General features: G+C 42.9%; 2 protein-coding genes across 8 annotated transcripts; one reads left to right on the forward strand and one right to left on the reverse strand.

The window, feature by feature from the left end:
- The first annotated feature begins 202 nt into the window (after nt 1-202).
- Letmd1 (LETM1 domain containing 1) lies at nt 203-7922 on the forward strand. 3 transcript variants are annotated; one of them, XM_010628547.3, is made up of 9 exons: nt 203-359; nt 895-1046; nt 2856-2971; nt 3580-3662; nt 4950-5136; nt 5258-5359; nt 5455-5607; nt 6492-6588; nt 7488-7922. In XM_010628547.3, the coding sequence occupies exons 1-9, from the start codon at nt 238-240 to the stop codon at nt 7556-7558; spliced, it is 1083 nt and encodes a 360-aa protein (XP_010626849.1). In that variant the 5' UTR covers nt 203-237; the 3' UTR covers nt 7559-7922. The 3 variants fall into 3 exon arrangements, with proteins under 3 accessions (XP_010626849.1, XP_033619517.1, XP_033619516.1); XM_033763625.1 differs by lacking the exon at nt 203-359 and having other exon boundaries at nt 973-1046; nt 2852-2971; XM_033763626.1 differs by lacking the exons at nt 2856-2971; nt 4950-5136.
- Nucleotides 7923-8018: 96 nt separating this feature from the next.
- Csrnp2 (cysteine and serine rich nuclear protein 2) lies at nt 8019-26106 on the reverse strand. Of its 5 annotated transcripts, XM_010628544.1 has the most exons (7): nt 25298-26089; nt 23764-23927; nt 21622-21771; nt 20448-20683; nt 18420-18679; nt 14016-14312; nt 8019-12422 (listed from the first exon to the last, which is right to left on the reverse strand). In XM_010628544.1, exons 4-7 carry the CDS (start codon nt 20632-20634, stop codon nt 11499-11501), a joined length of 1668 nt encoding a protein of 555 aa, XP_010626846.1. In that variant the 5' UTR covers nt 20635-20683; nt 21622-21771; nt 23764-23927; nt 25298-26089; the 3' UTR covers nt 8019-11498. The 5 variants fall into 5 exon arrangements, with proteins under 5 accessions (XP_010626846.1, XP_010626844.1, XP_010626848.1 ...); XM_010628542.1 differs by having other exon boundaries at nt 21622-23927; XM_010628546.1 differs by lacking the exons at nt 21622-21771; nt 23764-23927; nt 25298-26089 and adding an exon at nt 26096-26106.

Genomic DNA, 26106 nt, shown 5'->3' on the forward strand with positions numbered 1-26106 from the left:
CCTTAGGATTACAAACCCACACCGGCTGAAGCCCGCACTCCCTCCCGCAGAGCCCATTTCCGGCGTCCGCAAACCGGAAGTATTACCTCGTCCAATCCGGATCCTTCCTCCCTGCTCAGTCTTCGAAACCTTTCCTACAGTATCAATCAGCACTCAGGAAATGCGCATGCGTCGTGGAACATTAAACTTTGACCTGAAGACGACCTATTCCCTTTCCCCACCTCCCTTGTTGGGAAGATGGCGCTGTCCAGGGTGTGCTGGGCTCGGGCTGCTCTGCGGGGTTCGGCTATCACTCTTGCACCTGTTGTCACCCGGAGGCTACAATTTGGTCGCTCTGGCCTTGCTTGGGGAGCCCTTCGGTGAGGGACCTGGAGAGATAAAAGCATTTTGACGTCCAGACCCTCCAGTGGCTCAACCTTGCTTGCTTAATTCTTGGGGTTGCACGCCTTTGCTCGAATTGTTTTCATACTACAGGATTGCGCTCTGATCTCCGCTAAGGAACTGGTTCCTGATCTGTGGACTCTAAGTGCCCCGTGTTGTCTGTTCTCTCCCGCGTGTCCTAAGCTTATTTTTCAGCCTCCTCTTTTCAGTTTAGGTTTTACCGCTATTATCCAGATCCTGCCTCTCCCTCTGGCCTTAGCTTGCAGTGCAGATTCCCCAGGACTTGCACGCTTTTCAGGCTTACACCACTTCCTGACTTCTCTTATTGGTTGTCTTCTGCCAAATCTGTCCCTCTCAATCTGATTGTGTATATCTCCTTGAACCCAGGATCTTCTTGGGATTTCAAGTTTCAAGTCCTATATTCTCTGAGATTTGTATTTTACACTAGAGACCCCAGGTGTGATGGGCCTTCTAGGATTGGTTCCCAGAGAGTCTCTTTGATCTTCCTTGTAGGTCTTCAAAGCTTCACCTTTCTCCAAAGACAGATATGAAGAGCTTGATCTCTTATGTGGTGACCAAGACAAAAGTGCTTAATGGGAAATACCATCGTTTCTTGGGTCGTCATTTCCCCCGCTTCTATGTCCTGTACACAATCTTCATGAAAGGTAAAAAAACAGTTACAATAGAAATCCCTGAATAATTCTGAGCAATGTCAGAGAGTTAGAATAAGTAAGATCTTTTACAGGTTCTGCTGTGGGGGTGTGAGCTGGGATGTCTTCTGTTTCACAAATGTTTATGCATTCAGCTATTTTTTAAAAAATTAGCCATTCTCGAAAATGTTTCTAGAAAAAATGTTGTGAGGGACAACTTTTGACAACACGGGAAGGAGGAGGTTATAGGTTTATCCTTGTACTTTTCTTAATCACACTCCTGGCTGTAGAAGTTCTTGTCCTTACAGCTGCATAGACCTACCCTGTGACTTATGGCCCATAAAAAAATGTGGCCTGATGCTTTTTACAAACCTATCTTAGATATTATGTTGTAGTGGAAATAGCACTACATATATTTGGCTTCTGAATGTTTTGGTTCAAATTAGAGATATCCTAGTTACTGAGAAATTACATACAGAATGTCAAATGTTCACTCGAGCCAGACCGCCTGATTCAAACCTTAGCTTGTCACTTAGTGACTGTGTCACTGAACTAGTAACTTACTTCTCTATCCCTTGAGTTTCATATCTATGATATAAAAATAGTACCTAGGGCCGGGGATTTAGCTCAGTTCCGCCGCCTGCCTTGCAAGCAAGGACCCAAGTTGGATCCCCGGTACCAAAAAAAAAGTAATTCTATAAAAATATATGTTAAATTCTTAGAACAGGGCCTGATCTATAATAGATGCCCAACAATGTTAGCTATTATATGCTATACTTACAACACTATAATAAACCACCACATTGTCAACTCTATTATAGTAATTATTACTAACTTCATGGGCTTGAAAAGTTACCTATTCTTATCTATAAAGTGGAGATAAGAATGGCTGCCTTGTCTGCCCGCAAGGTGTATAACGAGGACCAAATAAGAAGGGTTGGAGAGTATTTTTGTTTTAAAACCTTTAATTATGGGGGAAAAAAACCTTAATTGTGGAAATCTTAAAACATACATAAAAGCAGAATAATTAACTTCTATGTACTCAACATATCATTTCATGGCCACTGATCTTATTTATATGCTTGTTTTCTCTTGTATCATTTTGAAGCTAATCTAGGCATAATTTTGTTCATACATATGCAATAATTTTTTAAAACTAAAGTCCTGAAGAGGGGTTGAAGGGAGGGAGGGGAATAGGGAGGGGAAAAAAAGAAGCAAGATATCCATGTACAGGTAGAAATTCCCTATGATGAATGTTATTCTGTATATCTAAAATGTACCAGTAAAATAAAAAATTAAATCTAAAGTCCTAGATAAATGTAAGACTTTTCATAGAATAAAGATTTTAAATGCAATCATAGAAATATATTGAGTTATACTATCTATAAAAGTGTTTCAGAAAGGAGATATTAGAATCTGGCTGGGGAATATAGGGTTGGTACATGGAGCAAAACTTCCCTATGAGGGTTGGCCATGGTAGCACATTCCTGTAGTCTCAGTTACTTGGGAGGCTGAGGCAGGAGGATCACTTGAGCCCACAGGTTTGAAACCAGTCCGGGTAACATAGTGAAATTCTGTCTATGAGGACAATCAGTCATTCCATAGCAGAAGAACAGAAACCCAGCATAGTTGCAAGAGAGGTAATATGCTGGAAGAAAAAGGGATAGTCAGCCTCAAAAGAATTTCAAGCAACCTAGTTTAAAGCTTTTATCTAATCTTGGGGTGGGACAAGTATGTGTGTATGTGAGTAAATACAGAATAAGAAGTTGTGGTAAGATTCAAACTGGGTAACGGCACACTCTGTCCTCTACTTTAATGAGGCAGGATTACAGATGTTTTGGGCTGATGCCAGAAAAGCTAGAAGAATAAAGACAAATATGTGGAAGCAAAATATAAAGTTTCATCAACTTCCATACCGGGAGATGGAGCATTTGAGACAGGTATGGGCTGGGGGCAGATATGCAGAAGTTCGTGGTGAGGAAATTACAATTAAACAAGGTCTCAGATCTTTTTCTTTCCTTTCATGTTCACCTATGATTATGCTTTTCCCCTTTGCTGGAAGATCAAAGTAGTGAAGTAAATGAGAGCATTTGGTTATTTGTCAAAATTGGGTTCATTCAGAATTGTAGCCCATAGCATAGCCATAGAGTTTCTGGCGTGCTTCCTGAATAAAGTTGTAAGCACTAAAATCCTATTCGTTTCTGTACATATGAAAATCTGTAAAGATCCAAAGGACAGCAGGAATGTAGTATTTGCTAGTGACTTGATGAACAACTTTGAAATTGATAGTAAGTATCTAGGACCAATTCTGCAGTTCAGGAAGAATTCATTTCAGAGATTTGATATGTCAGACCCTATATTAGATATTGTTTAGGATAGAAAAGGGAACAGGCCAGAGGTTGTCTCCTCAAGGACCTTACCATCTAGTAGTAGATAGAAACAAACTTGGTCTTTTTTCTGGGCTATAATAGTTTACTTCCCAGTGGGGTGACAGTATTATCTGTTATAAGAATTTAACGTGTTAAAACTGCATCTGTCTTTATTTCAGTTCCGTCAAGACATCACCAAGTGTCTTTTCTTGGGTATCATTTCAATTCCACCCTTTGCCAACTACCTGGTCTTCTTGCTAATGTAAGTACAGACTTACATCTCCTCAGCATCTGAAGTATGTTTTTACAATTATCTTAAGAATAACTTTTCATTTCAGAAGCTAGGCAGAGTTATTGAACTTCCTGCTCCAATCTTCTCATCATCTGAAGGTTTCATAAAAGCCAGTCCATAACCTTGGTTCCCTGGACACATCAAAATGGTAGCAGTAGGTCTTCTTGCTGCCCAGGGAGATGTGAAGCATGATCTTCTCCATCAATCCTGGAGTCAGCATCTCACTTCCTGAGAGGCATAATAATTTGGGACAAATTTTTTTTCTTCAGGAAAGTAATATATCTCATATTCTGATGCCATGGTTCAATTACTTCATATTCAAAGATGACACTTCTAAACTGTTACATGTTGTTTCAGTTTTATCTTGTATATAACAAATAACCTCAAAACTTAATAGCTTAAAGCAACCCTGATTTTGTGGGTCATGAATTTTGGCATGGCTCAGAAAGGTGATTGCTTTTTCTCACCCATGTGGTGTTGACAGGTTTCTCAGTGGAAGCTGCTGAATGGACTAGTCTGAAGGGTCCAAGGTTGGTGTTATGCCTGGTACCTTGGCAGGGACATCTGGAACACTAGAACTCAACCACAGTGCCTGCATACGGCCTCTTCAAGAGCCTCATGGTAGTAGATCTTCTTATATGGAAGTCAGGGCTCCAAGAGTGAGGGTTCCAGTGAATAAGAATCTGCATGACCTTTGATCACCTTGTCTTGGAGTTCACAGAATCACTTCTGCTCTGTCCTGTTGGTTGACTGAATCACCCAGATGGAAAGAAAGAAGACATAAACCCCACCGGTACTTAGGAGGAATGCCAGACCTGTGGCCATATTTTAAAGCCTCCACACATAATATGATTAAAAACCAAATTTGTTGCCTTTTTCATAGTGTATTCATATAAGGACTGTGCTACAGGTAGGGTGACCACATCACACATAGTGTCCAGCTTTGTAACGCAGTCCAAAAAGTGTTCATGTGCCTCAATTCAAAAGGACTTTTTATCTGATTGCTGCGTGCCAAGCTGTCCTACCACTTACTGCTTCTATTCATACCCCATTTCAGCAGTATTGCTTGAAACTGTGCTTCATTTGGTGTATCTTAAAATGATGGGCTAGATTTTCTTTATTTAAGAAAAAAAACATTGAGGTAGAAAAATAATATCTCCATCCTTTATTTCCTAGTATTCATGTCTGCCAGATACTTGCTTAGCTCACCTGAAAGATAGTTTCCGTAAGTGACTTTGTGATTCTTTTTCCTTTTAGGTACTTGTTTCCTAGGCAACTACTGATCAAACATTTTTGGACCCCCAAACAACAAATTGATTTCTTAGATATCTATCATGCTCTCCGGAAGCAGTCCCACTCAGAAATCATTAGTCATTTAGAAAGGGTCAGCCCTCTCATTTCTGACGCAGGGCTCCGGTGGCATCTGACAGAACTATGCACCAAGGTATTTCTCCAGTTAACCTTCCTGAAAACCAGGACTCTTGTTAGATCCAGTGTGCACTAAAACTAGGAAGGAGGGCTATTGTAACCTTCCTAATATGTACCAATCTCTTACCTCTCCCAAGATACAGAATGGTACCCACCCAGCAGTACAAGACATCCTGACTCTCAGAGAGTGTTTCTGTAACCACCCTCTGGGCATAAACCAACTCAAGGCTTTGCAGATGGTGAGCACTTTGAGATTTTCTCTTTCCTACAGACTCATTCTATTTCAGATCTTTGAGGTAATACTATTTGACTTTCTCCTGTTCTGCTATCATAGAAAGCCTTGAGCAGGGCCATGCTTCTCACACCTTACCTGCCTCCTCCCTTGTTGAGACATCGTTTGAAGACACATACCACTGTGATTCACCAGCTGGACAGGGCTTTGGCAAAACTGGGGATTGGCCAGCTCACTGCTCAGGAAGTGAAATCAGTAAGTGCTTAATTGAAGTATCAAGCAGTATCCCAGTGGCCTGGAAGCTTACGATGGCTCCTTGTCTTGTTATATCAAAACCCAAGATCTTTATTCTTTCAGTTTATCTCCTCTCTTTTTTTTTTCCCCACAGTGTATTAAACTAGTGGGAAGGAACTGCCACTGTAATTTTATTTTGTATTCTAGCATTTCAAAAATCAAGGGTACTACACTTTTTCAAAAAAACTATTATTTTGAGACAGGGTTCTCACTAAGTTGCCTGGGCTGCCCTAGAACTTGTGATCCTCCTGCCTTGGCCTCCTAAGTAGTTGGACAACGTTGCACTTTAGACCTCCTATTTTTGATTGTATAGCCGTTACTATAACCGTACCTCAGATTAAGTGACTTAAAAAGATTTACTTTGGCTCACCATTTCGGAGGTTTCAGTCTGTGATCAGTTAGCTTCTGATAAGAAGATCTACTGATCAGTTAGCAGCACATCATGGCAGGAAGTGCGTGGGGGAATAGAGCTGCTTATTCATGACAACCAGGAAACCAAAGGGAGACTGGGAGAAGTATCCCATGGTGCACACCCCATTGACAAGAAAGTTCCTCAGGAGACTTCACCTCTTAAAAGTTTCTGCTTCCTCCTAGTAGCATATGGAGGGGTCTAAGCCTTTAACACATGGACCGTTGGGGAACATTTAAGATCCAAGTGATAGCACAATGCTTCTTTACTTTTTCTCATAATCATCATTAGTTCAGATTCTCATGGTGAAAGGTTTCATATGAGCATGAAGTTTGTAACTAATTTAAAGGAAATCTAGAGTTATTTATGTATTTCCAATTCCTTGGCATACTCACTGCATAATTATTCAGGACCATTTCTCTTCTGAATACTACAGGCTTGCTATCTCCGTGGCCTGAATTCTAACCATATTGCTGAAGACAGGTGTCGAACTTGGCTGGGGGAATGGCTACAGATTTCCTGCAGCCTGAAAGGTAAGACACATTTCTATGGTTATGCCACTGAAAGCTAAGTCATTTTTGTATTTTACTCTGATTATTTTGTAGTTATTGAGTACTGTGAGGCCTTTATCTAACATATGGGTCTACTTGAAAGGGCACAAATTCCCATGCCTACTCCATGCCTAGGCAGGTAATGAAGGAGACTGTGTAAGACAAGCGATAGTGGTAGTCATGAGGATACTGGAGGGCATGTTAATCTGAAGCAGTCTGTCGGCCTTGACACCACTGACATTTGTGGGGGGAGGGGGGGCTACCTGTACATTATAAGATGGTTAGCCATGTCCCTGGCCTCTACCGACTAGATGCCACAGAACCAACAAAGATATCTCGACATTGTCAAATGTTCCTGGTGTTAGAAGAGTAAAGGAACAGGCAGAACTGTCCCAGTTGAGAAGCACTAATCTAAAGACATTACACTTCAAACAAAAATACTGTACTGGCTGCAAGAAAGTTATCTTGAGGGTAGATATTAAGCCTTTTGGTCTCCTGTTTGGAACCTCTGGCTAAGTCTTGGATGTTTTCTGGGCCTTTAGATATCAGAGTAAATCTACTAATCTTGAAGCTGAGAAAGTCCCTAAAATTCCAAATTCTACCAGAAGAATCTCAAAGCGACAAGTGTTTAGAACCATCGCCACCTCTGAGTTTTCCGCTTCCATGAGAATTAAGAACAAGAGATTACTTTATATAAATAGTGGGAGCATAAGCAAGCCTGTGTGCAGGGGCTAAAATGAGGCAGGGAACTCTGAGAAGAGTAGCCTCTTAATGCCACATTAACTGCTACTTGGCTTGCTGCGTTTCAGTTCGTATACCTGCAGGCAGTTAGAAGTCAAACTGTTCGCCAGCCAAACCACTAACACTGACGTTGTTTTCAGAAACCGAGCTGTCCCTCTTGCTGCACAACGTGGTCCTGCTTTCCACCAACTACCTTGGGACAAGGCGCTGAGTGAACCATGGAATGGACGGCACTGTCCTGCAGTCATAGAATGTAGCAGTGTGGGACCAAACACCATTTGTCTGCACTCTGTGTGCACGGTTAGGTGTGCAGGAGGCCGAGGAGCAGGTGCCACGGGCTTCGAAGTCATCACCCTTGTGGGAACTAGACATTCCGCTCACAGCTCAAACTAGAGCCCTTTCCAAGGCTGGTCCGTGTGAGCTGTCACTTGTCTCCCTCATATTAAGCTGGAGTTGGCAGCAACCTCTGTACTAGGCTTTTGTCATGATGTCTCTTCTGGGTCCCTACATAGTATTTTGCCCTGGGGGAAATATTTCACCTAAGACTCATCAGCTCTCATGTTCTTTATAACTGGTGAATTTTTTAAAAGAATTTCCAGCTGGTGCGAACATTCCTAGTGAAGCTGGATCATTTATATCCATGCATGTACTTAACTTCAGTACTCCTTTGCTTTTTTTTTTTTTGGCACTGGAGATCCAATTCAAGACCTTCTGGTTGTCAGACAGTCACAGTGCCACTGAGCTATCTCCCTGGCCCACCTTTGCCTCATTTCTGATGTGACCAAAAGTAGCATTTTTTTTGGTCCTCAATGGCATGGGTTAACTACTCCTTTTCCTTTTAAATTCCTTTGAACATTTTTTTAAAAAAGGACTTACTGGAACATTCTGAAGGGAATGATTTAAAAGAAAGTGCTGCTTGACTGCTTCCCCAAGGTTTACAGCCTTCACTCCCACATTGTCTTAACTTCGGGGCTGTTGGACAGCCCCTAAGGGTCTTCAGTTCTTTGCTACCTCCACTGTGTTGCAGAATCCAACTGTAACTGACAGTGGCTTCTTTGGGCCATGGGTCAAAACCTTAAGGTACTGATTACTGTCCTTGAAGACCAGGAGAGATCTACATCAAGACAGTAAGTTGGACGTGGCTTGTGTGTGTACCACTGTGATTTGTAGCTCTGTAATAACTTATTGTAATGCATGAAGCACTGTTTTTAAACCCAAGTAAAGACCACCTGAAACCATCTGATGATTACTTACATACACTCTAATCATTTTGCTAAGGCTCCTTTTATAAGACTGACATAGAGAATTAATAATAGATTATTAATAACAGACACTTAATTGGCTGGAATAGAACTTTCTGATGGGATGAAAGAAGTTTTGAAGAAACTGATTTGATCTCGTGGACATTTTAAGGTGGTAATCAGAAATAGAGAAAAGGGACTACAGGCATAGCCCTAAGAGGGCAGGAGCCAGATCTGCTCCAGCTGAAGAGGTACATATGAGCAGGTAAGGCAGGCTCTTGGTGCTCCAAAGAGAAGATTCTACACTCCCATCACAACATGTTCCCATTGTTAATTAGCATTAAAATTCCTAATTGACCTAAATGGTTCCAGTCAATTAGGAACTAAAGCATCCTTTCTCTAACAAGTACTGTGACCTGCCAAGATAAATAACACATCATTCTTTTGAATATTTCTTTAATATTACATTTAAATATTCTCTTTAAATACGGCATTATCACAATGTAAAGAACCTAAAGGGGAAAAAATTATTTTCAGAGAACCAGACAAGCTTTGGATTCACATTGAAAATACTACCTGTGTATACAGTATGTGAGAAAGGTGGTAATAAGCTTCATTTATCTAGGCCTAGACCGAGTGGGCCTCAAGTGATCCATTTCTATGGTCAGAGGTCTACCTTTCCTAGCAACCATAAGCTATCATTTTGTCCAATTTAGGTAGCACCAGAAATGAGATGGACTAGGTTGTAGAAAAGGCCCTTTGCTTGACAAGAGTTAATGCTAAATGCTAACGTTTAGCATTCAGAAGTTTGGAGTTAATGCATCCTAACTGTAGTTAGTGAAGGGATGGGCTCAGAAAGTGGAGTTTTGCAGAAATATCAAATATCTTGTGGGTTGGCAATGAGTTTAATAATTACAAATTTAAATTCATTTGATCCCAAAGGCTAATGTCTTTCTTATTGAGCAGTTGGAAACTGCCCACTAAATTAAGCTGGAGCCTCAGAAGGAGAGATTTTTTTAAAGCTTCCTTTTTCTTCCAACACATTTTCAAAGTCTTTTCTCCGTGGAGCTGAATTCAGAGGGAAGCTTCAATCTTGTATTTGAGTCCCCATTCAAGGAGGGGGAGCGCGGCTTAGTTTGGAAGAGTATCTAAAGCTCAGGTACTGAAGACCCTCAACTCTGTTTTATGAGGCTGGGGGATGGGGAGAGACACAGACCTATGCACCTAATTAAGAACTCCCTTCCTAACATAAAACCAAACAAAAACAGGAATGAACAGGAAAGGCGGAATGGATTAAAACATGTATCTGTATTAATTACAAAGCCCTTGAGGCTCAGATTTTATAGGTGAAATGCTGCTGACAAATACAAAAAGGTTGCTTTAAGACACCAGAGTCTTAACTATCCCATAAGAAAAGGGTTTATGGACAAATAGGAAGGAACAGTTATCGCCCTACCAAAAAAGTTTTTACTCTTTTCATTCCTGGTTAATAAATCACAACCAGAAGTGAAACATGGTATATGCTAGAGAATATGTTTTTCTACCTGCTGTGTCCATTTTAAAACAGAGGCAAAGATAAACTGAGGCAATAAAAAGAAATCAGTGGCGTTCAGTGAAGCAGATCTTGAAACATAAGCTAGATATAAGAGGACAGGAACCAGTGACAAAGGTAAGGACAGAATTTGAGTCCCATCCTATACACTTCCAAGGTTACAATCAGATCATGAATCCTTTGGAACTTGGGAATTGTGTGTGGCACTTAAGAATTGGTTTGTCTCCCGATGTCTATGTGCCAAGATGAAGGTCGTCTAGTAAGTATGTGCAATTCTTGGAGTTGAACTGGAATAGTATAAGAACTCTAACCCTGTATATCCAAGAAGGACCATGAAGATAGATACAGGAAAAAAGAATTAAAAAACTAGTATATGTCCTTAGATTACCACATCTTACCTTCCATTTAAAGCTCAGATCTTGGGGGGAGGGGCTGGGTGAAAAAGCAAACATCACACAATCAAGTCATCTCTCCAGACAGCAGGCTGTTCCGATGGCCTCCTTTGGACATAGTTAATGCTCTGTATGGGCTCCTGTGAGAAGGGTGAGACCTGCCCGAAGCCACCCAACAGAGCTAGTGTTAGATACAAGCAAAAGCCTCGGGCTCTTTATACCACATCCCCAGCCAAGTTAGCTCCTTTTCTTCAAAGGAAAAATTGATGGGAGAAAAAGAAGACAGACAAGTTAAACTCTAGTACCTAAAAGTATGTGAAAGAAGTACAGTAATTCAAGTTACAGACCAGGAATCCCCAGTGTGGGGAGCTGGTCAGAGAACACCAAACATGTCAAATATTAACTTATTTACCAAACAGGGGTCAGAGAAAGGCAGGTTAAATTTTTAGAAATTCTGGAGGTTCTGTATAGAAGCAGAAACCCTTCTAACCCCTCCTCTCTAGATCCTGCCAGGCGATCTTTGCGACTGTATGATGACACACCAAGACGGAGTATTAGAATAACCAGAGACAAATGAGCTCGAACCTCCCTGGAGCCCAGGAGAGCAAGGGCTTTGCCATACTGTTCAGATTCTTGTGTTTTGGTCCCTAAAGAATAGCTGCTTGAATTACCCAGCTCCTCCTGTGAGATCCTACTTCTTTGTTCTGATGGCCCAGAAAGCTCAGTATCAGGCACTGTGCAGCTGCCTTTAAGACTCTATCCCCAGGTCAAGCTGGAGCTGTTCTCCTTGGTTACTGTTTCCCTTTTAAAAAATACTTGTACAAACAATCCTTTCCCACCCATTTCCCCCAAAGACCCCAATAAAATAACATGGGAGCAGCAGCTGCTTCTACAGTCTTGAAGTGGCATTAGATAAAATAAGGGAATAAATAGAAAGTGGGGAGAGGCCCTATCTCTTCCCCACTGTCACACCACCATAGGAAGTTCTAGGGCGGACTCTTCAGGGGGCCGGTCCTCTCTCTGCTGGGAACTCTTCTCCACCCCACATCCCTCTTCATTGTCCGTGCGGAAGGGGAGGCTTGAGGGGGACCAAGAGGGGTGGAAGTCTTCATTCTCAGGCTCCTCAGGGTTACAATCTTCTGGCAACAGCGCTTCTAAGGTGGGGGTTTTCCCCACTTCTGATTTACAGAGGCCAGCTGGGTCTGTGGGGCTGCAAGCCACCAGTGAGGTAACGGGGAGAGAGAAGACGTTTAGATCCTTCTCCTTGGGGAAAGTGGCTGTGCCTTCTTCCGTACCAGCCTCTCCTTTCACTCCCAGCACTGACCTCTGCTCCACCTGGTAGTACACCAGGGGCCCACTGTTCAAGTAGGATGGGCTATTCACTGTTGAAGCCGACGGGTGGTCCGAGTTCTCAGCAAAACACAGGACGGAGGAGCCTGGGGGTAGTTGCGCCTGAATGAGAATGGGAGCAGTGAGGCCTGGGCAAAGCTCTTCAGGAACAGCCAGTGGCTCCTCCAGGATGCACACACCCAGGCTCTCCATGCTCGAGTCCAGGCTGGCACTGGAACCACTGGAATCCTCCTCGGCCTTCAGCCTCTCCAGTTCCTCAGCGCTCTGCAGGTGCATCACTGCAGTCTCATTCTCAGCAAGGAACTCCTGGAAGTCCTGTGTCTCAGAGCCCTGGGCTCCTGTCAGGCTGCAACCAGTGGCAGGTGAGGGTTCCTCCTCTGGGGCTGCTGGGCGGCTCACCTGCCGCTTGCTCTCCAGCTCCAGCTTCATGATGGTGTGGAGGTAATGAGTCCGGACTCGGATTGGATTAAACTCAATGCGCCCGGCCATGTTCCCACAGCCATCCCTGGAGCAGCCACATGGAAAGGACATGCGATCCACCTAAGCGGGGACAAGGAGGTTGAGGCAGAGGAGACTGTTGGATCCAACAGTGGAAAAAGACACATCAACTGGCAAACACAGGCAGCTGGGAACTGAGGTCTTACAAGAAAAGAAGCAACTAATTCAAAACATAATACGCAAATGAAGTTAACTGAGCACTAGATGGTAGTTACAGGTCACTTGCATTTGGATTCCAGCTTAGCCAGCCACTGATTAGTGGCGTAACCTCAAGAGTCATTTACTTGTCTTTTAAGTAAAAAGTAGACAAAAATCACAAAAAAAGCTCCTTACAGTAAGACAGTGCTGAGACGCCTCTCTGAATGCTGACAGTTCTCAGAGAAGAAATCTGTGTACCTTGGGACTTCCAGAACTTACCTGGTTCAATGAGATAACAAAAGACTGGGACCAGGCCTTCGGCCTTCTGCAATGAGCGGTGTGGGACAGTGAGTGGAAGATCTACTCATTCAAAACAATACACTGAAGGAACTAAGCAAATGCACCTTAGCTTGCCAAGGGGCTAAAATGAAGGTTCAAACCATGGACCGCATTTCCCTACCTGCTTTATTTTTTCCCTGAAAATTTAACTAATTTATTTCTGAAACAGTAACCAAGATAATTAACTTACAGACCAGGGATATTTGGAAAGGAGATGCTTTCTACCTTATCTCCCCTTCATATCCAAAATGAAGGGCTAAAAACCCAAAAACTAAACATTAAAAACCCGAGTAAGCAAAAAAGCATGTATGTACACTCAAGAGTCTTTCTAAAACTGTTCTCAGACTGATTCATTATGGAACTTAAACATGAAAGGCACCTTTTGGCTCAATCTGCTGTAACTATTTGTTACTTGCCTAAAAATAAGGAAGGAAAAGTTGGTAGGAAAAGTTGAACCATAAGGACTCAGCATCCATATTCCCACAAGTTCCAGCCAGATAAATTTCATTCTCTAGGATGGTACTGCTATTTTCTTTTTCTTTTCTTTTTTTTTTTTTTTTTTTTTTTTTTGTTACTATGGTCCTTGTGCTTGCAAGGCAGGCCACCGAACCGCTGAGCTAAATCCCTGGCTGGTACTGCTATTTTCTATCAAAATGTCTAAATTGCCCCTTGCCAGAAGGCAGAGAGATGCTAATTTTCTGTCATAAAACTCAGGTGTTAAGTTCTGCTAGCCCAGATCTTAACTTACAGAATCTCAACACCATTTCGATTTTTACAAAATTGGAGTAGAACTATGAGGATTCACAGATAGAACCTACAGGCCTACCTCCTTTCTCTGCTTCTTTTTATCTCAAGACATCTGTCAGTATTAAGGGACAGTTACTAAAGGGTAAATATACTGAACCCTGTTTTTCCATTTGCTAACAGCTACTTTATCTCACCTGAGGTAGGAAAGAGAAAAAGATAATAGGTACCTCCACAGCCTAAGAATCTTGTCATGCTTGTTCTCTTTCTTGGTGGGTAAGAGCTGTGGAACTGGAGCATGTTTACAAATAGGGACTCCATCTCTCTGGATGGGCAGTCCCCCACCTTCACTGGTACTCACACCACACACCCTGACCCTGCAGTAGATACACTACCCAGCCAACTTTGACTGACCTGGCATTTAATCCCAGCCTGGCTACAGGCACAAGCCTCTGGGTCACAATACAGTCGACAATCACAACCACACTCTTCTCGAGAAAGGCGGATGGCTCGAAGTTCTTGCTTTTCTTCAGCATCAATTCGGTGGACCCCAGAAGCCCTCAATAGGGCCCGCCTCCGTTTGGTGGGCAGAGGCTGCAGGAAGAAGTAATCATCTACCTCCACATTTTCCACATCAATATCTTCATCTGAAACGTCATCCAGCGTCAGGCCATCAGCCTCCACCGACTCCACTGTCCCATTCTTGGTCAGCTGCCAAAAGATGGAAAGGTCAGCCTTGGGGGAAATAGCAACACAAACCTCACAGTGAGTGGCACTGTATGTTGAACTTGTGCAGCAAGGGGAAAGATCTATGCTCCCCACACAGAAGCCACTCTCAATGCAGCTGCTGAACTCCAGAACATGGAAACTAAAAAGCAGAGGGAGCTTCTGTGTGTGTGCTGAGGGGAACACTGGGGATTGAAACAAGGCCTTTGCACTGAGCTACATCTAAAATCCCCCAACCCCCTTTTGGGACACAGTCTCACTAAGCTGTCCAGGCTGAGCTTGAACTGGGGAAGCACCTGCCTCAGCCTCCCAAAGTGCTGAGATTACAGGTGTGTATCACCATGCCCAGCTGAAAAACTGAGTTTTTAATTTTAAATTTAATAGCCACATGTACATTTAGTAGCTACAGACTGGTCAAGAGAATAAAAGCAGAAAGACAGAAAAACTTATGTGGCCCTACCATCATCCTGCCAAAACAAAAGACATCTTTCTGCGTCCAAGTTTCTCAAAAACCTGTCTCATCTTCCATCCTAAAAGATAACCTATTCCTTCAAACATTCCCTCCAATCCCAGACACTTCCCCTGACTTTGGTTCATTTGCTTTCTAACATGGGTGGAGAAGGTATATTACTGGCTGGATGTTCCTGGGAAATATAGATAAGCTCATTAAACACTCTTTGATTTGTATCTCAGAGAATCTAAAATCACCTTCTTTCTAAGGAAGGGTACATTAAAGTGTGGTGCCAGGCTACTAGGTCCTTGTCAATGAATCTGAGTCCCCACAGAGAACAATTATCAGTGAATGCTAAGAAGAGCTACATTTTACTGGTAGAAGCAAATTATTATTAGCTGTCCGAGAAAACCCTCACTTGTAGCTCAGGATCTAGAATAATGTACTCTTTCTCCTTTCTAAGCCATTTTTGACTTTAAAGAAAAGCTCCATGTGTGAGGTAGGATGGTATAAATAATACTGAGTATGCGACCGATGGGCAATAATCTGGATTTTCTGTGCTGATACAGACAGAGCCAGGAAAGGGCATGTGCGTGGAAGGACAGACTGAAGACAATCTGTAGCTGAATGAGTTCTGCAAACTCATTCATTGGATTGCTGAAGAATCCAAGCAAAGAAAACGGAGCCTCACGTTCCCTGGAGCTCTGCATGTTGCCAGCAAGATGGAAGCCGAGTGACTAGAGTGTTTGGTTTATTTCATCAGAAACCCAGAGAGTAGTGCTGGGAAAGGAACAATTCCTGGGAGACATGTGATGCAACAGGCTGGAGTAGGAAGCCACACACCTGGGTGGTTTGGGGCAGGGGTGAGAGATGGGGAGAAAAGTAACGTGGGACTTCCGGGGATTCCCCAGCCTATCACTTCTATACCAGGCAGGCCACTACAAGAGGTTTTTAGGCTTGCTCCTGTCTCTGCCTCAAGGGTTGGCCTCCTCTTAAGCACCCTCCCTCCTGTTAACCTCTCAAAGGAAAGAGATTAGAGATGCAACAGAAAGAAACCTGTGTTTAAGGTGAGAGAATTTAGTATCACAGAAACGGCATTTCAAGTCAGTGAGAAGTCTTTTAGACATTAAATGGTACTGGATGCTGAGGCAGGAGGATCACTGTGAGTTTGAGGCCAGCCTAGGCTACAAAGTGAGACCCTGTCTCAAAAAACAAAAACAAAAAAAAGGTATTGAGAGAACTGAATTCTTTGGGAAAGAAAAGTTGACTCCTAAGTCATTCATAATAATGGATTCCACATAGACAATGGTTTTTTCTGGGGGGCGGGGTTTGAGACAGGTTCTCACTGTAGTTGAGATTGACCTGGAACTCACTCTGTAGCCCAGGCTGATCTTGAACTCACAGCGATCCTCCTGCCTCAACCTCCCGAGTGCTCGGATTACAGGCGTGCACCACCACACCTGGCCACATAGACAATGTTTTAATGCAAACATTAAAATAAAAATAATTTAAAATGTAGGCAACTAAAGCTGCAAAGCTCTAAAGAATGATTGGAACAGCCTAAAAGGAAAACAAACATTAGATAACATATCAAACATTAGATAACACATATTTTTTAGATCAACTGCCTCCCTTATAGAGTGTAAAAAGGGAAACCTTTCAAAAAGAGGATATGGATCTGGGCAAGGTAAAGCAAGGGTTTTCTTTTGACATGCAAAGATCTTTAGATGCCACCACTGGTGGTGCTCACTAAACATTCTGCTAATAAGTAGAAATCTTTTATCTCACTCTTTGGTTTGTCTGGCTTTGCCTCTAGAATTCCTATAAGGAGGAGAGGACACAACAGAATGGTGTCCTGTTTTGACAGATCATTTCTTTACCAGTTAGGACTCAGAAGTTCTCTTCTAGGAAAAGGGAAGGTCCTTTAGCACTGATAAGAGTGTTTATTTGCTTAGTTGTTGCTATAGCAGCAGGAAGGTGACAGGGTCAATGACAGAATTCCTCAGACTCAAGTCAGGGAAGCTTGGACATTCTAGTTAGAAAAACAGGTGGAGGCTTTAGAAACAGGCTGAGGGAAGCAGACAAAAGCTCTCAAAGAGGCAAAGAGTTAAGATCTAGTTTTCCTACACCCCTGCCATCAGTTCTGCTATTCTACCGCACCCTGGTGAGTATCACCCTCAACCCTGGAAATAACACACCTCTTTTAATACAGGTCAGCATGCTTCGGGCTCATCACAAACCTGAGAGAAATTTTTTTTGTGCAGTGTGAGAGATCAAACCCAGGGCCTCCTGCACACTAGATAAGTGCTCTACCACTGAGCTACATCCCCAGCCCTGGGGTAATTTCTGAGGACTAGTGGAAAACTGTGGTCTTAAAGCATCCAAACAGTGCTAAGAAGGATAGCGCGTGGTGGCTATCAAGAACCACCTGAGGGTTAGGGGCATAGCTCAATGGTAAAGCACTTGCCTAGCCTGCATGAGGCCCTGGGTTCTACCTCAGGAGGGAGGGAGGGAGGGAGAAAGGAAGAAAGAAATAAGCTATCTAAGCTGGGTGTTCTTCCAGCCCCTTTCTCCTAACCTAAAAAGCCAGTACTTTATTAGATGGTAGGCATAGTATTGTACAAAGCTAAATAACTATGTGATAACGCTGCTGTTTGGACAGAGAAGACTGTCATCTATAGTTGATGGAGATGACAGAAATGGAAGGATCCTTTCAGAGTGTGAAAGTTCCCAAACCTGTTCTATGCATTCAGGCAAAGGAGAATTTGTTTTTTTTCAGTACTAGGGATTGAACCCAGAACCCTGCACATGCCAGGCAAGCACTCTACTACTGAACTGTATCTCCAGCCCTTTTTAAAATTTCATTTTGAGTCAGAGTCTCATTAAGTTGCCCAAGCTGGTCTTGAATTAAAAACCCTCCTTCCTCAGCCTCCTGAGTAGCTGGAATTATAGGCAGGTCCTACCACACCGAACTGGGACAATCATCTGACAAGAAATTGTGCTTCTTTAGGTTCCAAGTAACAGATCTAAAAGGCTTCAAGTATTATGGTTTAATTTTAAAAATTTGTTGAGGGACAAGGGGGTTAGGAGGAAGAATTCTAGAGAAGGTATTTTTCTATCTCTGGTAAATATCTCCTCCTAAGACAAAAAAAGAGAGGCTCAGACTGAGATTTGATTCCCACTCCAAGATTTCTTATTAGAAAGATATGGAATCTCTACATGCCAAGGATAATCGTCTAATCAAAAATCAATGGACCTAGGGCTGGGGATTTAGCTCAGTGGTTCCACTGCCTGCCTTGCAAGTGCAAGGAACTGAGTTCAATCCCAGTACCAAAAAAAAAAAAAAAAAAATCAATGGACCTAGCAGATGTGGTGGTGCAGGCCTATAAATCTAGCATTCAGGAAGCTGAGGCAAGGGGATTGAAAGTTTGAGAGACCTAGCAGGTGGTGGTGCAGGCCTATAAATCTAGCATTCAGGAAGCTGAGGCAAGGGGATTGAAAGTTTGAGGCCAGCCTGGGCCACATAGTAAGTTCAAAGTGGGTTGCACTACATAGTGAGACTCTCTCAAAATGAGCCTAAATCATTTCCTACTTTGTCTTAACATTCAGGAAGAACCAGAGGCCCCAGACCCCTTGGGCACCTTCATTTTCTTTGCATGAAGTTTCTCCTCCTTCAGGTGCTCACGAAGAATCTCTCGATGGTTCACTTCCTGCTCTTGGGCAAACTCACAGAGTGTGTAGCTGCGTACAGAGTTATGGCGCTGGGCCATGCCCAGAGAGCTACCACCTTGGCTGGGCACGCTGGTGAAGCCCTGGCGTCTGGCGAAGTAGTACACAGTCACCTGGTCAAAGCGTACATTCTTCCTCCGAAGCTGCTTCTGCCGCTTCAGGATGGATGTGGCTAAGAAAGGAGAAGAGATGGAGGTTATTATTAACCCAGATATTGGCTTTTTTTTTTTTTTTAACCTATCCTGGCTCTAAACTTTTCAGCTCCAAATGTATTCTCTATTCCTAGAGAACTTTCTAATATTTTTGAATCATAAATGCACAGTTGGAAGAGGCCTCCCCCCTCTGCCCTTTCTGTTTTGTGGACAGGGTCTCACTGTGTAGCCCAGGCTACCCTCGAATTCACAATCCATCTGCCTTAGCTTCACGAGCGCTGTGATTACAGACATGCGCCACCACATCCAGCTGGAAGGAGCCTTGAACCTCAGCTGCTTATCACAGCTTCCAGATTGACTTCACCTACACAGATGACCACAAAATCTACTTTTAGACAGCAGATGGAAGGAGAATTGTTAGGTGATCTTTCAGGATATAATAATCTGCAGCTTCACTGGCCACATGTGGCAATTTAAGTTAATTAAAATTAAATACATTTTTAAAATCAGGTCCTCAGTTGCACTGACCATATTCCAAAGCTTAGGAGCCACACACAGCTACTGGACAATGCAGAAAATTCTATTTGATAGGATTGATCTACAGCAGGGAATGGTAAACTTTTTCCCACAAGGGCCAGGTAGTAAACATTTTAGGATGTATAGGTCATGAGGTCTCTGGTGAACTACTCCACTGTGCTGCCATAGTATGAAAGTAATCAGACAATGGATTAAGTGTGCTCCAATGAAACATATTTACCAAACCAGGCAGTGGTCCAGATTTGGCCCATGGACAACCCCTGATCAAAGGTATCAGAAGTTCTTTCCAAGCCAGGTGTGGTGGCGCACGCCTGTAATCTCAGCTGAGGCAGGAGGATCACTGTGAGTTTGAGACCAGCCTGGGCTACACAGTAAGTTACAGGTCAGTCTCAACTACATAGTGAGACCCTGTCTAAAATAAACAAAAAGAAGTTCTTTCCAAGAACTAACTAAGCCATAAGAATTAAAAAATCCAGCCAGGCATGGTGTTGCATGCCTGTAATCCCAGCACTCTAGAGGCTGAATTAGGAGGATCCCTGAGTTTGACGGTAGCCTAGATTACATAGTAAATTCAAAGCCAGCCTGAACTACATAGCAAAAGTGCATCTCCAAAAAAAACCAAAAACAACAAAAAAACCAAACCAAGACAAAAAGAATATTAAAATTAAGGGTGGGCATGGTGGCATATTGCTGTAACCCCAGCACTGGGGAGGCTGAAGGAGGAGAATCTCAATCAAATTCAAGACCCTATCTCAAATAAAATAAAAATGAATTAAGAAATCTGCCAGGCGTGGGGGGCACATGTCTATAATCCCAGCACTCGGGCTGCAGCACGAGAACTGCTCCAAGTTCAAGGCCAGTCTGGGCTACATATAAAAAGCCTATCACAAAAAAAGCAAAACAAACAAAAAAAACCTGGAGGTGTCATGACTGTCTAGGGACTAAGCATTTATGTCCTGCATATAGTTCCAATTTCCAGAAAATCCATGGAAATCTGCTAGGGGAAGGTAAGTCCTGAATTCCTTCTTCTTCAAGCTACTACAACCCATTCTGGGGCCCAAGAGTCACAAGATGTGTAGCATCAGCTAGAATAAATCAGGCTTGAGTCAAGCATATGAGAGCAGTGAGGTCCTCTAAAGAGCAAGGGAAGATACGGGTGAATCTGCAAGCTGGCAGAAGTTGTCCAAGAGCAGCAAAGGACTCTCTTATGTGGGGAGTGTGGGTGCAGACAGGAGGGAGTGGCTCACTCACGTGTGAAGCTGGCCGTGGTAGGAGGATTGAGGCTGTCGCAGCTGTCAGCACTGTCACTGCTAGAGATCTCATCATCTGAGTTGGAAACTGATGAGCCCACATCCACATCATCAAACTTCCTCTTGAGACCAGAGCCCGTGAATGCATCCATTGGTTTCAAAGGGTTTTCTTGGGAAGCCGACCACATTGGCCCCAAAGCCCCCGCTCACCAGCAGCTAGCCAGGTGCATTAGGATTCTGCCCAGGGGAAAAGAGGAATCAGCACTGGTGTCCTAAGGCAGGACCCCTGCCCCAGGCCATACACTTACTTGGCTTTCTATTTCAACAATGATAGTACCCGGCCTAGCACTGATGTCTGATCTCTCAAGATCAGGTCACTTCTCTCTACTGATTCTAGCCAAAATTCTCCTACTTTTACTTCCTCTCAGTTCCCTCAGGCTTAGTTACTCTGAACAATGAGATGCGTAGCTGAGCAGCAGCACCTTTCCCAGTGGAGGAAAGGCCTCTGGTTCCAGTCCAGCTGGGCTTACGCTTCATTAGCCCAGGGTAAGAGCTGCTCTCTTCTGATCACACAGGAGAGATCTCCAAGGGACCAGTGGGAAGAACTGGGGACCAAAGGCAGAATTAGGTTTTGCCTACCCTAAGACGACCCAAAGATTTTTTTCCCTGTCAGAAAATAGTATGGCATTTCCCAAAGTGTGTGTCTTGCTAAATACACTAGTTCTATGGATATTAATAACCTTTACATGGAAATAGGACATTGTGTCAAGTTAGTTTGGGAAACTACTTGTACCTGGACACAGTGGTGCCCAACTGAGGCAGGGAATCACAAGTTCAATGTCAACTTGGGTAATGCAGAGACCTTGTTTCAAAATAAATTTTAAACCAAATGAGGTGGTGGCAGGCCTATAATCTCAGCACTCTGGGAAGATGAGGCAGAAATATTAGTTAAAGTCCAGCCAGGGCAACTTAGCAAAATAAAAAAATGAAAAAAAGGCTGGAGATGTAACTTAGTGAGAAGGCCCTGAATTCAATCACCAGTACTGTTCCCCCTCTCCCCTCAAAAAAAGAAGAAAAATAAAACCGCTCATGGTGGAAACAGCTTAGAAGCCTTTTTATATACTAATGACATGGCAAAATCTGGGAGAAAACATAGAATTCAGTGTGTCACAAACCTGCATGGTTTCCAAAGTATGTTAGGGGGCAGATAATCTTCACAGCACACTTTGGGAAACGCTGCGCCAGGCTCTCAATTTTGAAGGACATAAGCAGTCAGGAAGACCCTTGACCTAGATCTTCACAAGTATAAAATATCTCCCAACCTCCTGTAAAGGGCAAATTTGCTACTAAAGAAAGGACCCAAAATTACAATTTGTGTTGCCTTCAAAACCCAGACTCTAGGGCTGGAGCTGTAGCTCAGTGGTAAAGCACTTGCTTAGCACACTGCAGGGCCTGGGTTTCATCCCCAGCACCACTAAACAAAAACCAGAATCTTTCCCAATCTTATATTCAGTCTATCATCATCCGCTGTGCAAGGAAAACGTAGCTTTACAATCTTTGCCCTCTGAAAAGAAACCACAAGGAAAACAAATAGCAAAAGAAGAGGCAATTTATTCTGGTTATATCACTATGGCTGCCAGTGTTTTCAACATGGTGTCTCACATCACCCAGTAAGTCGGAGAGTTCATTTCCTGGGCCCAAGTCTTTCTCCTTCCCTGACTTTGGAATTAAATCGCAGAAGGACATGAATCTGCTCAGGAGAAATGCTGTCAGAGCTGAAGCCACGTGTGATGAGGTATGAAGACTGTCTTGCTTTGCCTCAGAACTGCCAGAATCATCCCAGACTATGATCTCACTAGTTGCTAATTATGCAGCAGGAATAACAACACTGCCCAGACCGACAGAGCTGCGTTGCTGCAGAGCAGCTACCCAGAATATATACACTGTGGTGGCAAGAGATGCCTGCTAAGAGCTACTTTCAGAGGTATTTGGAGGCAATGCCGATCAGCTGTACAAAGACAACCAAACATAAAAGTATTTTAGAGAAGTTATTTCCTAATCTATCCAGATCACATCAAAATTCTGCATTCAAGTCACAAGATGTACCTAAGAAACCTCAACTATCATAAGGTCCCAGACAAACATGTTCCTCAAATAAATTGGCCTGGGAGAGGGGGAAAAATCCAGTATCTGAAAAATTAAAATTAAATTTTAAAATGTGCCCAAACTATCAGTTGTTTTTCAGGTTAAAATCTGAGGTCATATTCTGGACTTTTTAATGTTTTTAAGATACTTATAAACTACAAAATTTTTCATTCCATTCTGTAACTGGGCACAGCGGTGTAGACAGACACATTTGTGATTAAGTACTTACGTGGGTGCAATGAAAAAGCAGAATGTTGACTACTGTATTTAATCTTTCTTTTCCACTTAATATGTTATCAATCACAAAAGAAATCTGGCTGAGCTGAAAATCTGCTTTCTCTGAAAGGGCTTAGTCCCCCTTCAGTTTTAACTAAACTTTAGATAATGCTAGTACTAGATAATCGGCTCTTTCCTTGGCCTGGAAGCACTCAGGGATTTATGACTGGAAGCAAATGTACACTTCCGCTCTTTCCTCAGGTGTCTCTTTGCTTCCAGTAGTATGGGTTTCCTTTCACTATTTCTCATTAAGTCCCACATTGTTCCAAAATCACTTTTATTACTAAAATTCTCCACTGCCTTAACTAGCTGCCCTCAAGAGTATCATTTCTCTTTAGGTTATTTTCTGTGCACTAGAGTGCAGCAAGGATTTCTAGCTGCTTATTCCTGGAGTATCTCTTCCCCACTTCTAGAGGTTTCTGGACAGTGATGGAGATAGGCAAGAAAGAAAAAAAGATATGAAACCCAGGACAAAAATATCTTCCTTAAATTGTATGAGAATAATCAAAATCTAGCTTTGTAAATTATGTGCATATTGACCTATGATCTAGCTATTTCATTAAAGGGCTGAGGATGTAACACAGTATCTAGAGCACTTGCATGTGTGAGGCCCTTAGTTTGATCCCCAGCACCACAAAATTAAACAAAATACTCCATAAACTAGGATGACACTCTGGAAAATCCTCAAGCAGACTCCACAGCCCCAGCTTTCTTCATCTTACCCAGGATCTGTTGGCATAACTTTCTGACATCAACTTCATTACTTAAATTTTTTAAATTCCATCTACTGTGTCCTGACAACCAATATAGGTTTACATCTCAACCCTTTCCTTTTTTCAACTCTGTTGTGAACTTGACTTATTAGATAAAAATGTTCATGGGCACCAAGAACAAACCTTTCATCCACTTCCATAGGGCCCTGGAGAAATCTTTCTTTGCAACAGTAACAACTAGAATAGGTTCCATACTTTCAATTCACCATGTTAATCTTCTTTCAATCCAAAACTAGAAATCAGTCATTCTCACCCCTCTCAAATACTCTCTGGTAGAAGACAGATGCCTGTGTTCAAAATACATATTTATAAATTATAATATAAGCAAAAAAATTATAATACTATACTTTATATTATAATAATATAAAGCACTTAAAACTCATATGGAAATAATAAAGGTGAGACTGGAATGTATGTAGGTCATAATTGACAGTTAACTGTCAAAATGATCAACCCAAGCAACAAATGCTACTAGACAAAAAAAATGCATCCTTCTATAAAAGCTTTTAAATGCCGGTGAAATGAAAGGTCATCTGACATTCTATAGCTTCTTATCTTATGGTCTTTCCTCAAGTGTTTCTGACTAAACATTTCCCAAAGGTATATGAAGTAGTTCAGATTCACAAAATAGGGAAGACATTAAGCTAGCACCAAATAAAACCACCATGTGTATTTTAATACTCGATCTAAGTTTTTTAAGGCCTATAAAGACTCTCATAATCATCAAAACAAACCAAAAACCCTAGAATATGTAGGGTTAGCAAAAAAAGGACTTCCCAGGAAAAATTTGGTGGAAGCAGGATGTACTTTTGAAGTTTAGATAATACAAGCTCATTTCTTTTCTTTTTTCTTTTTTTTTTTTTCAGGCATGGTCTCAAGTTCAGGCTGCCCTTGAAATATGTAGTCCAGGCTGGCTTTGAACTCACGGAGATCCTCCTGGCTTAGCTTCCCAGGTGCTGAATTTACAGGCATTTACCACCACTCCTGACTAATCCTCATTCTTAAAGGAGTCCAAAATATTAAGAAGAGGTACTTCTTACAGGAGAAAGCCTTTCCACTTAAGGGGAGCCCAATCTTCTACTAAAGGACAAGGGACCTAGTAATATCAGGAGTACTAGGCTGCAAACTTGGATTAGAAGAAAGGCTTGCTGCTAAGTGTTAAGCTAAACCTAAGTAAATGGCCTGCCCTGTTTCTCCTTTTACTGTAACTGATTCTCAAATACTGCAAATTTCATGGCTCCATGCGTCCTCATGATCACCAGGATCACAAGCTTATAAAATACGCAAGTGAAGGCCAGGGATTTAGCTCAGTGGTTCCACCGCCTGCCTCACAAGCACAAGGACCCAAGTTCGATCCCTGGTACCCAAAAGTAAATAAAGTACTCAAGTGAAAACCTCCTGCAGGTGTTTAAAGGAAATCCCCTTGGTCCCACGCTCCAGTTTTTACCCATTCACTAATACAAGGTTTGAATCTGCCTTTTCCATGTCTATACTTACCCTCACAGCGAGGGCACAAGCTCCTGGGAGAAGCGGGACATGAGGCTGCACTACCTTTCAAGGATAGCCAGTCATTTAAAACTGGCACAACCTGGCTTTGGAGATTTACAGGACGGAAAACCGGTAAAGGAGGAAAAATATGAATCAACCATGGATTTACCGTCAACTGAAAACTGCTGGACAAGAAGACAGTGTTTGTCTCTTGGGAACAACTTCTAACCTTTCATACTGAAGAACGGTTTGTGTGTTACACTGCCGCTCTAAACCCTTTTAAAATGACGAATCAAGACCACAGGGATGGATGGCAGTAGGCTGCGTATTTTGGGCCTGTGCAAAAAGATAAAAGCTAGAAAGCAGGGCAAATTATGCTTTCATTTTCACACAACGCTAGAAAAATAGGAGACATTAAGAAGCAAACCTAGAGTCACGTCAAGTCACCAGTTCCCCTTAATGAACACGCCTGATGAACCCTTCAGCTCTCGACTCATTTCTGATTCCTAACCTTCCCGCTCATTCCCATCCTCTGTAGCCCCTGGTGAGCCTTTCTCATCCCTTCCAGCCTGCTACTCACAAATTCCCAACCACTCCTCCCACATTTTCCTTTATTTCCCCTCCCCTTCCTTCACTTCCCTCCATCCTACATCATTCTTCACTCCATTCCGAACCTCAATCCTCATCCGCAAGCCCGCCGGCTTCCAAGCCGCCCATCTGTCTGCCTCGAGCTGCCCCCACAGGCCGGGCCGCGTCCTCGCTGCCCCTCGCTCCCACGCCTCTTCCCGACTCCTTCCCAGCTGCGTCCTAGCTCCCCGCCCCCCGACCGCTCCCGTCCGAGCTTCCCTCTTTCTGACCCCTCCATCCGCAAGGCTCAGGGCTTGACCACTCCTCCACAGCCGCCCGAGGGCAGGTCCCGAGAAAGGACGAGGCGGCACCCTCCGCCCCGCACCCCCAGGCCCATTACCGGCCCCGCCG

This window comes from Fukomys damarensis, unplaced genomic scaffold, assembly GCF_012274545.1.
Source record: "Fukomys damarensis isolate Sample0158 unplaced genomic scaffold, DMR_v1.0_HiC HiC_scaffold_15, whole genome shotgun sequence".
Classification (NCBI taxonomy): Eukaryota; Metazoa; Chordata; class Mammalia; order Rodentia; family Bathyergidae; genus Fukomys; species Fukomys damarensis.